The 16,169-nt window shown below is 39.0% G+C and overlaps 2 protein-coding genes across 3 annotated transcripts; both read left to right on the forward strand.

Moving 5' to 3' along the window:
* The first annotated feature begins 235 nt into the window (after positions 1-235).
* On the forward strand, positions 236-5,103 carry gnaq (guanine nucleotide binding protein (G protein), q polypeptide). Its single transcript, XM_056747056.1, has 7 exons — positions 236-1,328; positions 1,841-2,025; positions 2,693-2,847; positions 2,927-3,055; positions 3,194-3,323; positions 3,840-3,993; positions 4,141-5,103. Exons 1-7 carry the CDS (start codon positions 1,193-1,195, stop codon positions 4,329-4,331), a joined length of 1,080 nt encoding a protein of 359 aa, XP_056603034.1. The 5' UTR covers positions 236-1,192; the 3' UTR covers positions 4,332-5,103.
* Positions 5,104-6,645: 1,542 nt separating this feature from the next.
* Positions 6,646-14,062, forward strand: LOC130418891 (guanine nucleotide-binding protein subunit alpha-14-like). 2 transcript variants are annotated; one of them, XM_056745083.1, is made up of 7 exons: positions 6,646-7,758; positions 9,657-9,841; positions 10,027-10,181; positions 10,306-10,386; positions 11,745-11,874; positions 11,972-12,125; positions 12,307-14,062. In XM_056745083.1, exons 1-7 carry the CDS (start codon positions 7,506-7,508, stop codon positions 12,495-12,497), a joined length of 1,149 nt encoding a protein of 382 aa, XP_056601061.1. In that variant the 5' UTR covers positions 6,646-7,505; the 3' UTR covers positions 12,498-14,062. The 2 variants fall into 2 exon arrangements, with proteins under 2 accessions (XP_056601061.1, XP_056601060.1); XM_056745082.1 differs by having other exon boundaries at positions 6,695-7,758; positions 10,258-10,386.
* Positions 14,063-16,169: the final 2,107 nt, after the last annotated feature.

Genomic DNA, 16,169 nt, shown 5'->3' on the forward strand with positions numbered 1-16,169 from the left:
GCTAGTTCATAGTAGTTATGCAGTATTGCCAGGGTAACAAATAAAATGTATGATTGAAGCAGATGCATTAAAATAATGTAACTCCTACAAAGCCTGTTGTTTTATTTTATTTAGAAGAGTGCTTGTAATAAAATACTACGAAGCCTCTAAATGCTAATCATTGGGTTCTTTTGTGTAGAATGTTATTTCGACCAAACGAACTGCTGCGGCGGCGGCTCCTCCTAGGCGCGTCACAACATGAAGATGCAGTAGCGTCTGGATGTCCGAGTCATTTGCGCGAGTCGTTCAAACGATTCATTTCCATATCCAATTTTAAAAGATTCACTCTTGACTCATTGCTCAATTGCGTCAAAATAAACAATAAATAGTTAACTGTTGTTAATAAATTGTTAACTATTAAAGTACTTTTGTGTTTCAACATGAAACCCCTCTAAAACATGTTCTTTCTCAAACCGAGCAATTCACGAGTGCTTTACGACTCGGTTCGACCGAATCTTTTAAAACGACCAGTTCAAAACATCAATTCTCTCGCGAATCGGATATCACTGAGACATGTAGAAGAACCGAGAGTCCAAAACAAGTCTATTCAATCTGGAATGTACATCAACAGGGACAAAGACCTCCATGGACAAACTTAACACAATCGCTTTGCGCGTGCTGAACGGCTGTCAAAAAAAATGATGCTGCTTTAGGGTTTACTCCGCATGGAAACGGCATTCCAGGGAATTGTCGGCCATATTCAGTGATACCACGCCCGGAGTGAAGATTTTAACACGGGGGCAAACCCGTTCATACAAATATCCCACTTACAAGTTCCTGGTTAGGAGACTTTCTTCCAGAAGGATATACTTCCACATCGAGGAGGAACACCAAATTTCATAAACGGTCTTCTGTGAAGTTAAACCTAACGGATCTGTTTCTTTTCTGGTAATCAAAACACAGATAAACTAACGTTACATTAGTATTATTTCAGCCGCTGTCACATTTGCACTCACGTAAAACAATTCAAGAGAATGCCACACAGCCATAGACACATGTGTTGAATGATGACAAGCGCTTTATGAATTCATTCTGGATTAACAAGAAGCAAGCAAACTTCGCTGGTGTTTTTCGTCCGATTTAGATAGGATCTGGTACTGGTTTTACCTCAATCGAAGTTCCTAATTCAAGAGATTTTTTTATCCGGAGAATCATGACGCTGGATTCCATGATGGCGTGCTGCCTCAGCGAGGAGGCGAAAGAAGCGCGGCGGATCAACGACGAGATCGAGCGGCAGCTCCGACGAGACAAGAAAGACGCGTGGCGCGAGATCAAACTGCTGCTGCTGGGTACAAGATCTGCCGTTGCTCACGATTATGTCACCTAACTTTCGGCTACGCGTCACTGCGTCAAACAGTTTGACTTTAATTCCTATTCCTGATTAGATTAATTTATGTATTTATTCATTGCAGTATGTTGAGTGCACAGTCAAATATAAACGCACGATTGAATTGCCAAATAACGCTCGCAATAATCTTAATGTAGTAGCTATCAGTACAGTTTATTTCATTCATATGTTTGACAGATGACAACAGTTGCATGCAGGTGCGGTGTGAATGATGTTTGATCTCATAGTGCTTGTGTACAAATGAGTTCACATTCTCTCAAACTATTAGGTTGAATCACTCACAATTTGTTTATTTGTAAAGTAAGACATAGTTTGCGTCTGAATCAAGTAGGATGTAAATTGATAACTACACAAAATGAATTTAAGAATACTTATGATTATGCTTCATTCAAAAAGACCTGCTCCTTTGATCCGAGTTGTAGAAATGAATCTAACTCGCTTCTCTGCTTTCAGGGACTGGAGAGAGTGGGAAAAGCACCTTCATTAAACAGATGAGAATCATCCACGGCTCAGGGTATTCGGAGGAGGACAGGAGAGGCTTCACCAGGCTGGTCTATCAAAACATCTTCACATCTATGCAGGGCATGATAAGAGCTATGGATAATCTTCAGATCCCCTATAAATATGAACACAATAAGGTATAGCCATTCACCACATCATCAACCATGTTTAGTCGCATTCTTCGTAGGAAGATTGGTTACGTTCTTGCATGCTTGATCATTCAAGTATTTAATTGAAGCATCATTAAAGTGTTTTATTGTCAACTACAAATGAAAAGTGGCACATGATAGCGCTTTTGTATAGTTCAAAGTGACAGGAAATATTTGTGATAAATTGGTATCTGCAACATTTATACAGTACATCTAAAACTTCCCGATGACATCTTGCATTTGTAGAGGGCTATTCTGCAAATTTGCCATGATGTAGGTCAACCGCTGAGACAGATGCCGTGAGAGATACACTCACTTTAGCTAATAATGTTGCGCAGGCTTAATAAAATTACCCCTCCAAGCTATGAAATTAATTATACAATTTCAGTGCTGTGCCGAAATGTGCTGTTTTGCTTTTTTATAATTTTAGACAGCCCCGAAGGCAAACCCATTTTTCCAGCCCATAGTCAAAATAATATAAGACATTACAGCCCAGATTCATCATCAATTTATTGGGTCAGGTGTAGTGAGATGATAAAACACTAAAAAGTTAAGTTAAATGGGGCAATTAAGTTGTAACCAGGTTACGTAGAGGCATAAATAGGATTTGACTTTAGGGTAGGTCTTGTTATTTAAATACGTTTTCTTCTCACAGGTCAATGCAAACATTGTAAGAGAAGTGGATGTCGAGAAAGTTTACATGTTTGTCAGCCCTTACATAGAAGCTATCCATAGTTTATGGAATGACCCAGGAATCCATGAGTGCTATGACCGGAGGAGAGAGTACCAGCTCTCAGATTCCACAAAATAGTAAGTCTACAAATAAGATCTCTGTAGTGTTATTATCTAAGCCAAGATCTTTGACTTTGTTCCTCTTGTTCGTCCACAGCTATCTAAATTCACTGGATCGCATTGCTGATCCCTCCTATGTTCCCACTCAGCAAGACGTCCTCAGGGTCAGAGTGCCCACAACGGGCATCATTGAATACCCCTTTGACCTACAGAGTGTCATATTCAGGTAACTTTGTTTGTTGGCGTTCATGTCTCACGGCACTTATGGAAGAACTTTATGTAATCCATTTTAGTGCTCATGTGCTTTTATGTTCCCAGATTCTAAGTGTATGATTTAACCACATGACGTTTCCATCTCTATTAGGATGGTGGATGTAGGTGGCCAACGGTCGGAAAGGCGTAAGTGGATTCACTGCTTTGAAAACGTCACCTCCATCATGTTCCTGGTGGCACTCAGTGAATATGACCAGGTTCTGGTAGAGTCTGAAAATGAGGTAAATTAAGTAACAGCAGAGGGAGCCAAAAGGCCTTTTATGACAGGGGCTGATGGTTTGTTTGATGGTTTGTCATCATGTGTCATTAAAACCATGAAACATTAAATGACTGGACCACTATGGACCCTCATGACAATGACATATTTTCATTCTTGTTAATGGAATGCGAAGGTTCAAGTTTGCATATCACGGGAAGTTGATATTTAGAAAAAATAAAAACACAAATTTTACTTTGAAAGACAGATGGGAAAACTAAAAAAGTAATCGTTTACATGGGTATTCTATGCTCCCAATTTTGGAAATGCGATAATGGAAATCCATTAACACGCACCATGCTGTGTGAATACTGTGGAGTTTAATAACCAGTAAGAGGGCCCATTTGTTTTAATTTTGAACACTTTACATTTTTTGATTGGAAGAACTTTAAATGTTTTTTCTGAAATTGTCAGAATGTCCTTAAAATTCGGTTATTATTGATTGCGGGCCTAAAATAACCACTGAATGTTTTCCCCACAGAATCGAATGGAAGAAAGCAAAGCATTGTTTAGGACGATAATAACATACCCCTGGTTCCAGCATGCATCAGTTATTCTTTTTTTGAACAAGAAAGATCTTTTAGAGGAGAAAATAATATTTTCACATCTCGTAGATTACTTTCCTGAATTTGACGGTAAGTGTGCTGTTGTACTATAACAGAGGCTTTTGTTTTGGGTCAGTAAGCAACAATTTTGTTTCACAATATTTACAAACCTTAAATTATTGTTGGTCAGATTGTCAGAACACTTTGCCAAGTCTAATCTCTTTTATCCTTTCCAAGGACCCCAAAGAGACACTCAAGCCGCCAGGGAATTTATCCTGAAGATGTTTGTCGAACTGAATCCAGACAAGGACAAAATCATTTATTCTCACTTTACGTGTGCTACTGACACAGAAAACATTCGGTTCGTGTTTGCAGCCGTCAAAGACACCATCTTGCAACACACACTGAAGGAATACAATCTAGTCTGAAAAACGGATGTAAACAGTTTTGGTGTTGTCTTGCATTTAATAGACAGTTCAGACAGATTGAGTCTGACCGATCGTCTGACATCATTGTATAAGGAGGCCATTGATTCTTTAGGATGCTTATGTTATTTACAAATGAACTGTATGAGGAAACATAAGCTGCTTACTACAAAACTATTTATTTGCACATCAATGCTTGTTCACAAGGTCTTTGAATGTTAATCCATTTTAATAGAAAATATTGTGTTATTAAACTTTTATTTTTCATTTATAAACATTTTGGATTAAGTAATTTTCCCTTATAGATCTCAAGTTCTGTATTAGTTTATTTTCATGTTTACATTTCTATTGCTACTCTATGAATATTATGTAGGTTCCTTTTTCTTGGGCACATTAAACAATTACCGTCAGCCCATTAGACAGTAAAGAAAACTTTTAAGTACTTGTGTGGTATTTTTTTGTGGTATTCTTTAGTCAGAGTAAACCGTTGATAAGGTTCTTTTCTGCCCTCAAAACACTTGCTTTTATTAAGAAAATATAGAAAATTTAAATCTTAGTGCCAAAGTTTCCTTCTGGTAAGATTATTTTATGTATTAACAAAGTAATAGTAATGCCACAGGCAAAATGTGCCCTGGTTTGTTTGGGAAATGACATTTTCTCTTTGTCAGACTATTTTGTTATTTTCAGATTTTTTTATGTTCATTTAAATGCGATGATGTGCCATAAGAGAAAGTTGCTCTGAGTTTACTTTTTTTTAATAAATTACGTAATGATACTCTTGCTGGTATTGTGAAAGTGTGGTAAGTGCGGTGCAACAACACTTTTGTCAATATGTGCAGTTATTTTCAAACATTCAGTTTGCAGCACTACAAGCAAGATGCAGTACAAATGTAAAGAATGCTTTAGCCTCCAAATGCCAAGGATCTTTATTAAATCTGTATTTTTTAATAATTCAATCATGATAGAAAACGGCCAATAAGATATTCTTCACTTGGCCAGGTCCTGGCATTGGCATATATTTTAAAACATACATTTTTTAATATTATTGGGCCACAGTTTCAGTTTTGTATTTTTTGACTTTTTTCAATTAGACAACAGTTGTCACGTGCGTGCTGGCAAAAGAGAGCGAACTCCAAAGGATAAATCAAAACAAGATATTTTAATAAGAACACTAAAGGCAAACGGAACCGGAAACACACCATAACTTAAACTTAAACAACTGTGACATTACCCCCCCCCTCCAAAAAGGCGCGTCCTCACGCCCAAACAGCACCAAGTGGAGTAGGGGGCGTCCTAGAGGCCGGTGCAGGGAACACAGGACACGGCGGGATGGGAGGCCTCCAGGACGATACGTCCAGCTCAGGGGCGTGGAGGGCGCCGGCCGCTCGGGAGGCCTGGAGGGCGCTGGCTGCACCATGAGCCATACGACCGGTCTGGCCAATCGGGCCATCCCACCCGTATGGCTCCCCCCCAAAATTATTTGGGCTGAGACCAGGTGCTCATATGGGATGTGGAGGTCGGATGGGACCGGCTGGGCAGCGGGCTCTGGAAGGCCGGACAGGGTCTCTGGAAGAGGGCGTCTGGAAGGCCGGACGGGACCGGCTGGAGGGCCTCTGGAAGGCCGGACGGGACCAGCTGGTGGGGCTCTGGAACTACGAGCTCTGGATTACCATGAGCATCAACATATGTGGAGAACTCCAGGCTGATAGCGAGGTGAGAAGGGTCTCTCAGCGCGTGATCCAATGGAGCTAGATGAGGCTCGATCGTATCAGGAAAAGCCTCGCTCACACATAGACGAGACATTATCAAACGGATAAGATCGATGAACTCCCTTACGGGTCTGTCCCTAAACTCGGGCGCCATACCCTGAGGGAGACCTCATCCAACCCCATTACAAAACACGCGTTGAGAGATTGGTCATCTAGACTCACCTCACGGCTCAGTAAAATGAAGTACTCCACATATTTCTCCACAAATGTTGAGCTGCAGGTAATCCATAACTTACTTTGGTCCAGTATTCTGTCACGTGCGTGCTGGCAAAAGAGAGCGAACTCCAAAGAATAAATCAAAATCAGGTATTTTAATGAGAACACTAAAGGCAAACCGGGAACCGGGAACACAACACACCATAACTTAAACATGAAACAACTGTGACAACAGTATGTTTGAATTATGAAGCAAAATTATAAAGCGAAGATTTTCTAAGCCATAAAAGCCGTTTACTTTCGGTGTTAAGGTAAGGAACGACGTTCAAATGTCACAGAGATTTTGGTTTAATTCTTTGTAAATATGATGTCATATATGTTATTAAAAGACATATATTCAATTTGTCCAAAAAACTATTTCCTTCATCCGGGTTACCGTGTATAATTAGTTTTGAGCGGTTGTTATCAGAAAATAACGAACATGCAAATGACTGGCCAATCAGAATCAAACATTCCAACAAGCCTTGTAATAATGTGAATTAACATGAATATGAGATACATTTTTATATTATAACTAAATCACAGGACATTAACTTCAGACCAGTGTGTGCGACCAATAAAACTGTCTATACTGATGTTCTTATGTGTCAGGGGGTATAAGCTCTTTAATTCAAACTTTGTTTGCTAGTTTGATAGATATGCGAGACTGCATATCTTGAAACTGTGAATTCCTGATGTTTAAAACTAATCACACAGTCGGGCTAAAATATTTATTTTTGGCAAATTATAGTAGGGAAAATATTTTCCGGCCCTAATCACCGGTCTTGTTTGCAAAAGATGATCGATGTGTAAATCATTTGTTTGCAATGTTTATTGAGGTACAGCAGCATTGGCAGAAGTGACTGGATGGTAATGCAATGAATGGCAGAGAACAGATGATAACAGTCTTAAACAGCAGTTATGATAAACAGTGTTCTTAAAGGGACAGTTTACCCAAACTTAAAAATCCTGTCTGGATTTACTCACCCCCTAAATTGTTCCAAATCTGTATAAATGTCTGTCCTGTTAAGATGGTAAGAACAGGAACACAAACACACATAAAGGAAGAAATGAGAAAAAACCAGGGAAACCAGGGGACATGAGCAGTTTGTGGATAAAGGCAAGCAATTTATGAGGTAAGCAAATCCTACCCAAATGAGACTGTAAAACTCCCCTCCCATCCGCTGAAAAAGGAAGAATACCCGCAAAGCCTATGATATTTAACTGCTTTAGAGACAGACATGTTCCAATAGACATTCTGGTTCACCATTGTTTTATAGTTCTGTCAAGTTATTTGATGAATTTATTAGGCAGTGAATTCTGGAGAAGTTTAGGGCTCTCCAGGTTGTGTGGGGACTGCATGTCAGGAGATGACGGAGAAAGTTTCAGAATTCATCAAGAAATTGAAAGGCAGCTTAAACTGGACAAGACAAATGCCTCCAGGCAGATAAAACTCTTACTTTTAGGTAAGTTAATTTTTCATATTTTATTTGTTTAATTTATTTTATTTCATTACTATGGAAGCTCATATGAACATTTTTTCTGCATCAATTAGAGGTTTTCATAGTGTCATAGTTTATGACATAAAGCGAATAATTGACTGCATTAAATTTAAAAATTCATCCTATTTTAAATAATGCAATTCAATTGTCAGATTACATTTTCATATCTTATCAGAATTATTCTATAATGCATATAAATGTTTTATAACAAACATTTTTGAATGATGCATATCCAGTGTGACAGTTGCTGGTCACATGCAAATACATGCAAAATATCTCCATGGACAGAAATTCAGTATCATAAAAGTATAGCATTACCGAATTCTTAGTGAAACTAGAATGCAAAGTGAACATAACAGTGTAGGTTATATATTAGAAGAATGCAAACAAGGTAGAGTCACACTACATTTAGCGTTGTTGTTTGTATGTCCACTTACTCATTATGTATAATGGGCCAGGACACTATCTAGGGGCCCTTGACAACCAGGACACTTTAGGAATTTAAGGCTGTGCGTTCTAGGGTGGTATCAACAAATATTTATAGATTTTTATATACATAGAGGTCCTAGCCTATGTACAATGTACCATTATCTTTAGCAATGACTGTATGTACAAGAACGTAAAAAATTGTGCGCAAAGATTGGCATGGGGGTACACATTCAGTTTTTGCTTTTTTGGATTTCTGCATATTGTATGTATACTGTTGCAATTTCAACGTCTGTTGAATTTCAATATGACGAACTTTTGGAATCATATAAATTCGACCATTTTTGAACGGATCTTAAAATGCATGTAAAACCTTAGTATCATGTTGTTTTAACATTGAATATTGACTTGTTTATTCAGTATCAAGATCTGCAAACATTGCATCTTTATTGTTCTTTTAACCAGTTTGTTCGGATTCCATTTAGATAAGTCAATATAATTTATTTTTTTATGAAACATAAATGATCATTTGTTGCAACCAGTAGATGGGTCCAAACCACATCGTTAACATGCGAGTCAAAAGTGTAAACCTATAAAAAGTATTTTTTCTACATTTATTTGAATTGCTTATTTATATGTTAAATTATACCAACTTAAAAAAAACAGAGACCACCCTGATTAGACCGGATGCGAGTTGTTCCACAAATGACTAGAACCCAGAAATCCAGAAACCCAGTCCCTCTGTATTTCATTTTTTTATTATTTTATTTGTCAGCCTAGAAAAATCTGGAGGGGAAATGCCACCCTATTGCCAGGCCCTGTTATTTAAAACATTTTTCTATAAAATATTATTTTATAGCAATTCCATATTAAGTTTGACAATAAACACCAGCTGTAGAAATAGCTTCACATGTACTGGTGGATCATAAGCAGATTTTCACCACTAGAGGTCTCTAAAGCTGCTACTTCTTTCACAAATGAAAATTCTGTCATTCCTTTCATTGTCCTCATGTTTCCTCACTTTCTTTAGGGAAAGATACTCCTATTTTATTCCACTGGGGAAAATGCTTTAATGGAATAGCCCCCCTAAAAAAAACATTTGCTCACCATCTTGTCATTCCACCCCTGTATGATTTTCTAATTTCTGCAGAACACAAAACATGAAATTCTAAAGAACTTTGGCAACTAAACAACTAAAGCAACTAAACACAACTAAATGACTAAATTTGTATGGATACACACCCAGAGAGACATTTCTCAAAATATCTTCTTTTGTGGTGCACAGAAATGATATACAACAGCTTTTGAAAGACGTGCATATATGACTGAATTTTTACTTTTGTTTTGGATTATTGTGGGAGGACGATTCCTAACTATTTCTCAGCGGAACCAACCCTTTGATAATCATAAGCATTCACAGCTCAAACTTTCCACAGGCACAGGTGAAAGTGGCAAGAGCACCTTCATCAAACAGATGAGAATCATACATGGCAAAGGCTACACAGAGGAGGACAAAATGGCATATACCAATCTGGTGTTCCAGAATGTCTTTGTTGCCATTCAGACCCTGATCCAATCCATGGAGAACCTGAACATCCCTTTTGAGAACACCAACAATTCGGTAAGCAGAAAATATGATTTTCAATCACTTCCCGGTAGACTTGTATTTCAAGTCTAAGCTGGTTTTTCCTGGTTTATGCTTGTAAGTGCTTTTTGTAGTGCTGGTCTTTTTAATTAATATTACTCACTTAAATTAATTACTCTAAAATGATAAAACTGAAATTGTGTGTGTGTGCATGTGTGTAGATGTATGCTGCAATGCTTACAGCAGTGACAGCAGGTACAGTACACTCAATTAGTTCTGAATATGCTGAAGCCATCAAGAATGTTTGGAGAGACGGTGGCCTGCAGAAATGCTATGAACGCCGGAGAGAGTTCCAACTTTCAGACTCTGCCAAATAGTGAGTACAATGAATATATACTTATACATATACATATATACTTATTTTTAGACTTATGTCTATTATTGTTTTCTAGTTACCTTGATGACATTGATAGAATCTCTGCAACGTTGTACTTACCCAGTCTGCAGGATATTCTGCGAGTCCGAGTTCCGACTACAGGCATCATTGAGTACATCTTTGACCTCCAGACGGTCATTTTCAGGTGACTTTTATTGAACACTTGAGGATGTACAGTAGCTCACAGAAGTGAGTACACCCCTCACATTTTATCTGTTCATGTGACAACATGTACATTTGCTGTCCCCTTGAAATAACTCAACTCACAGCCATTTATGTCTAAACTGCTAGCATAAAAAGTACTAAAAGTACCCCTTAGTGAAAATGTCCAAATTGGGCCCAATTAGCCATTTTCCCTTTCCGGTGTCATGTGATTCTTTGGTGCTGCGAGGTCTCCGGTGTGAATGGGGAACAGGTGTGTTAAATTTGATGTTATCACTCTCTCATACTGGTCATTGGTAGTTCAAAATGGCACCTCATGGAAAAGAACTCTCTTAGGATCTGAAAAAAAGAATTGTTGCTCTACAGTACATAAAGATGGCCTAGGCTACAAGAAGATTGTCAAGACCCTGAAACTAAGCTGCAGTACTGTGGCCAAGACCTTACAGCGGTTTAACAGGACAGGTTCCACTCAGGACAGGCCTCGCCATGGTCGACCAAAGAAGTTGAGTGCAAATGCTAAGCATCATATCCATAGGTTGTCTTTGGGAAATAGACGTATGAGTGCTACCAGCATTGCTGTCGGTTGAGGGTTTGGTCGGTCAGCCTGTCAGTGCTCAGACCATACGCCGCAGACTGCACTGGGGCTGCATGAGTGCTGCCGGCACTGGGGAGCTACAGTTCATTGAGGGACCATGAATGCCAACATGTATTGTGACATACTGAAGCAGAGCATGATCCCCTCCCTTCGGAGACTAGGCAGCAGGCCAACATGATAACGACCCCAAACACACCTCAAGACGAAGACTGCCTTGCTAAAGAAGCTGAGGGTAAAGGTGAAGACCTAAACCCTATTGAGCATCTGTGGGGCATCCTCAAACGGAAGATGGAGGAGCGCAATGTCTCTAACAACCACCAGCTCTGTGATGTCGTCATGAAGGAGGGGAAGAGGTCTCCAGTGGCAACCTATGAAGCTCTGGTGAACTCCATACCCAAGAGGGTTAAGGCAGAACTGGAAAATAATGGTGGACACACAAAATATTGACACTATGTGCCCAATATGGACATTTTCTCTTAGGGGTGTACTTACTTTTGTTGCAAGTGGTTTAGACATTAATGGCTGTGAGTTGAGTTATTTTGAAGGGACAGGAAATGTACACTGTTATGCAAGCTGTGCACGCACTACCTTATATTGTAGCAAAGTGTCATGTCTTCAGTGTTGTCGCATGAAAAGATATTAAATAATATAACTACTAAAGTGTGAAGGGTGTACTCACTTCTGTGAGATACTGTATGTAAGTTATTGATCTATTCCGTGTTTTTAAACCACTCTTGTTGCTGCAGAATGGTTGATGTCGGAGGTCAAAAGTCAGAGAGACGCAAGTGGATCCATTGTTTTGAAAATGTTACTTCCATGATCTTTCTGGTGGCTCTAAGCGAGTACGATCAGGTCTTATATGAGTGCGAAAATGAGGTTAGCATACTTACCACAGGATTCATGAACAGGATTCATATGATTGCAATTGAAAAATTCAGCAATACCACTAATGAATTCTATTTTACCACCTCAGAACCGTATGGAAGAAAGTAAAGCACTATTTAAGACCATCATCTCCTACCAATGGTTCCAGAAGTCCTCGATCATTCTTTTTCTCAATAAGACAGACATCCTGAAGGAGAAGATCTCAACTTCACACCTTGAAGACTATTTTCCAGAATATACAGGTTGGAAAATAAAGACACATTCACACCTGACTTAATAAAGCAACAGTTTCTATTGAGAAGCATAGCAGTCTGATGTACAGTACATGAACTTGAATATCAAATCAGTGAATGAAATGTTTCATTTCACAGAATGACTTTATAATGCTACATATGATGGACAAGTTGTCTGTTCTCTCTGCAGGCCCTAAAAATGACGCAGATGCTGCAATGAAGTTCATTTTGTCCCTGTATGAGCAACAGAACTCGGATATAGAAAAACCCATCTATGCACATTTTACTTGTGCAACTGACACAGAGAACATCCAGCGTGTTTTCAAGTCAGTGAAGCACTCCATTCTACAACTCAATCTTAAGGAGTTCTACATAAATTAGGAAACAAAGACGCTTTTGGGCAATTCCAGCGTTATGGACGTTACATAAAAATGATAAGAGAATGAATTTATTACGAATACATTGAACCATCTGTTTATATTTTACTGAACCGTTGTTGATAGAGTCTTAACATCAAAAAATGTCAGTCTATGAATAATATATTAAAAAAAGGGAAATAAACATGATTTATGGATCGGACAAAAAAAGGATGTGGTTTTTGGGAGAAGATAAACTATGTAGGATTTCTGTTAAATAAAATGCACAATCCTGAAGCAATAACACCCAATGAATGGTGAAGGGCTGCCACTTTATAGAACATAAAAAAGTTACTGTATTTCAATTTTCATGTGTCTATTTATGAGGAATATGTAGCGTTGTGGATGTGACAATCCTGAAAATTGCACTGACCTGACTGTGAAAAATCATGCACCAAAAATAAAACAAATGCTTTGCAAACTTGAAGAGAGATCTCACATGGGTATTTGACCCACAAAATCTTAAAATCTGTGCTGTTACAATAGTAAAAAGCCTTGGTAAAAACTAAAGATTTTCTTGGTAAGGTTTACATTTTCACGGAATTGCCCGGCCTTCTTATTTTTCATTTCTGATTTGAAAAAACTGTTACATTTGCTGAGCCACTCCCGAACCATCAATGTTTTTGATTGATTATCATGGCTAAAGTGCATTCTGTGAATTTAGCATATAAGACTACACATTTTTTTTTTATTATTACTTATTTATTTTATTTATCTAATGTAACACAAGGAAACACATGATACCCAAATACGGTTCTCTCAAGAATAAAGGCTTTTATTTAGGAACAAACTGATTTTGCAGATTGTTGCTATAAAATACATTTTTTAACAAGTTTTACTAAGAATATTGTATTTTTGTAAATTAGGAAACAGTAGTCCTTTAAAGAACCCCACACATTATGTAAACGATAATGATCTGAACATGTATGTTTTTGCTATTATACAAAATCACAAAATATAAATTTCCTTAAGAACATAAAACTAATTTAAGAATGTCATGTATTGAAAGAGTTCTTTGCTGTATGTGAGGTTATAAGGGTTTTTGTCTTTCATTTTGGTATCTCGTTTCACTTCCTGTTGTAGGTCTTTCACTCTGGCCCCTCCCTTATTGTCTCCAGGTGTGTCTGATTACTGTGTGTATAAACACCCCAGTGTTTTCCATTGTTGATTGTCTGTTACTGAATGAGCTACATGCTGTTTTAAATTATTCTCATGGTTAGATTCTTATTAATTGCTTACAATTATATATTCTATCTTTGGATTTATAAAATTTACTCACATCTAGATCCAGAGGCGTCATGCCTGTTCAAACAGATTTTTGAACATTCAGTTTTGTAGTAGTGGCGAGATGTAGCCGCATGAAGCATTGAAGCTTTTGTTCCAAGTGGTTCACAAAAGGGTTCATTTCTCGAGGCTTCATTTGCTCACAATCCCACGTGGTGGCCAAAGAGTGTAGAACAAGCAGTTATATTACATATGTGCCTGATGTGTTACCTGATACACTTTATTTTATAATAACGGTGAAGACAAAAATCAATTTCCACATAGACTAATCTATTTATATGAATATAATGTGTATTTTCTGGTGGTATATAATGATTGTATAACATAACTGTGTAATAAACAAAAATGCTATCAAATGTGTGTAAATCAATTATTTGGTCATAATAGACAGAAGGGGAAATATTATTTTTCTAAATCTGGAAAGTTTCTAGGCTTAACTGGGCAGAGGGCAGTGAAATGTGTTTGTGTAATTTGGTTTATAGGGCAGTCAAAATGTTGCGGACAAGATGGACAAAAATGAAGACAGACACCACACAGACAAAACAGAAAATACAAGGGGCAGGGCTGACAATACAATGAAGGGATTGGGGGTGGACAATAAGAAAAACATTAACGGGAAGGGAGGAGGGGATGGGTTGGACAAAACTGGGAGCACTCAAGTGGGGTGGGACATGAGGAGGGGACTTAGGTGAGGGAGATGAAACACTAATGGGACGCTAGACAGAGAGACGAGGGGGCGGAGCTACATGGAAGACACGCGGCGAAATGTCAAAACAAACCGCCACGTGTCTCCACACAAGACGAAACTCACACACAAGACATGATATTGTCACGGCTCTGTCCCCAAGGCCGGAATACTCAGGCTGGAAGGACAGGACCGTGACAGATAGGGGGTTTCTCTGGATGTTTGGAACATGCTAACATCATCTGGTACCAGTTGCAAATAGGAAAAAAGAAGAAGACAGACCTGTATGTTTTTTTTCTAGATCTTGCCATTGTCTTTGGATCAGAGCCACATGAGCTTGTATGGACAGCCTTTGACTTCTTCCACGTTCCAGATCAGGTAACAAAGCTGATTAAGGCATATTTTCAGGATATCCAATTTTGTATGAACACATAGGATAGTACCACCGGGTGGCAACAGCTGGAGGTTGGCATGATGGCAGGTTGCACAATTTCACCACTGCTTTCGAAATGATATTGGAAAAAAAATCACATTGGGTTGTTGGAGGAGAGCATTTAAAAAATGGGTTGCGCCTACCTCCAATCAGGGCAAACATGGATGACATGATAACCATCACAACAACCAAAGCATGTACAAGCGGCTGCTGGATAAGCTTCAGGAGAACATTAGTCGGCCACAAAGGGAGGTCAAACCAAGCAAATCCCGCAGCATTTCTATTGTCAAGGGCAGGCTTACCAATGACAGGTTCTGTCATAAAGGGAGAGCCCGTACCACGGTCACGGAAAAGCCCATCAAAAGCCTTGGACAGTGGTACACAGCAGACCTTAAAGATGCCGAACAGGTGGAACAACTGAGGAAAGAGACGGCCAGTGTAAGCAAATCAATAATACAGGTCTTCCTTGGAAGCTGAAACTCTTCCAATTTGACTTGTTGCCACGCCTGATGTGGCCAATTTCATTGTATGAGCTAACAGTGTCTCCCGCAAATAACCTGGAGAGATTGGTGAATATACAAGTGAGGAAATGGCTTGGATTACCAAGATATCTAAGCAACATAGGGCTGTAAAGGAATGGAGCTCTATCTCTTCCCATTTCAAGTCTTGTGGAGGAATATAAATGCACCAAAACAAGGTTAGAGATGACGCTCAAAGAAACCTGCAATCCCTGTGTAAGAGATGCTGCTCCAACAATAGAGACTGGAAGGAAATGGAACCCAACAACAGCGGTAGGAGATTTAATGGCAGCCCTACGACATAAGGACATTGAGGGACAAGTGCGATATTGCACTTGGTTTGGCATCAACCATACCCACGTGACGAAAAGGGACACCAAAGGAAAAGCGTCACCTGGTAGTGGAGGAGATTCGACTTCAAGAGGAAGCAAGTAGATGCACCAGAGCAGTCTCTCAAGCCCAGCAAGGCTGTTGGATTAGGTGGCAAGGCATAGAATGGCGTAAAATCACTTGGAGTTAGCTATGGAGTATGGAAACAAACAGGCTAAGTTTTCTCATAAGAGCTACGTATGATGTGCTGCCCTCACCAACAAATCTGCATGTTTGGTATGGGCAGGATCCAGCCTGCCACCTATGTGCAGCTCCAGCAAACCTCAAACATATTCTTGTGGGTTGTAAGTAGAGCTTGACACAAGGAAGATACACATGGCGCCACAT

Source organism: Triplophysa dalaica, chromosome 4, assembly GCF_015846415.1.
Source record: "Triplophysa dalaica isolate WHDGS20190420 chromosome 4, ASM1584641v1, whole genome shotgun sequence".
Taxonomy (NCBI): Eukaryota; Metazoa; Chordata; class Actinopteri; order Cypriniformes; family Nemacheilidae; genus Triplophysa; species Triplophysa dalaica.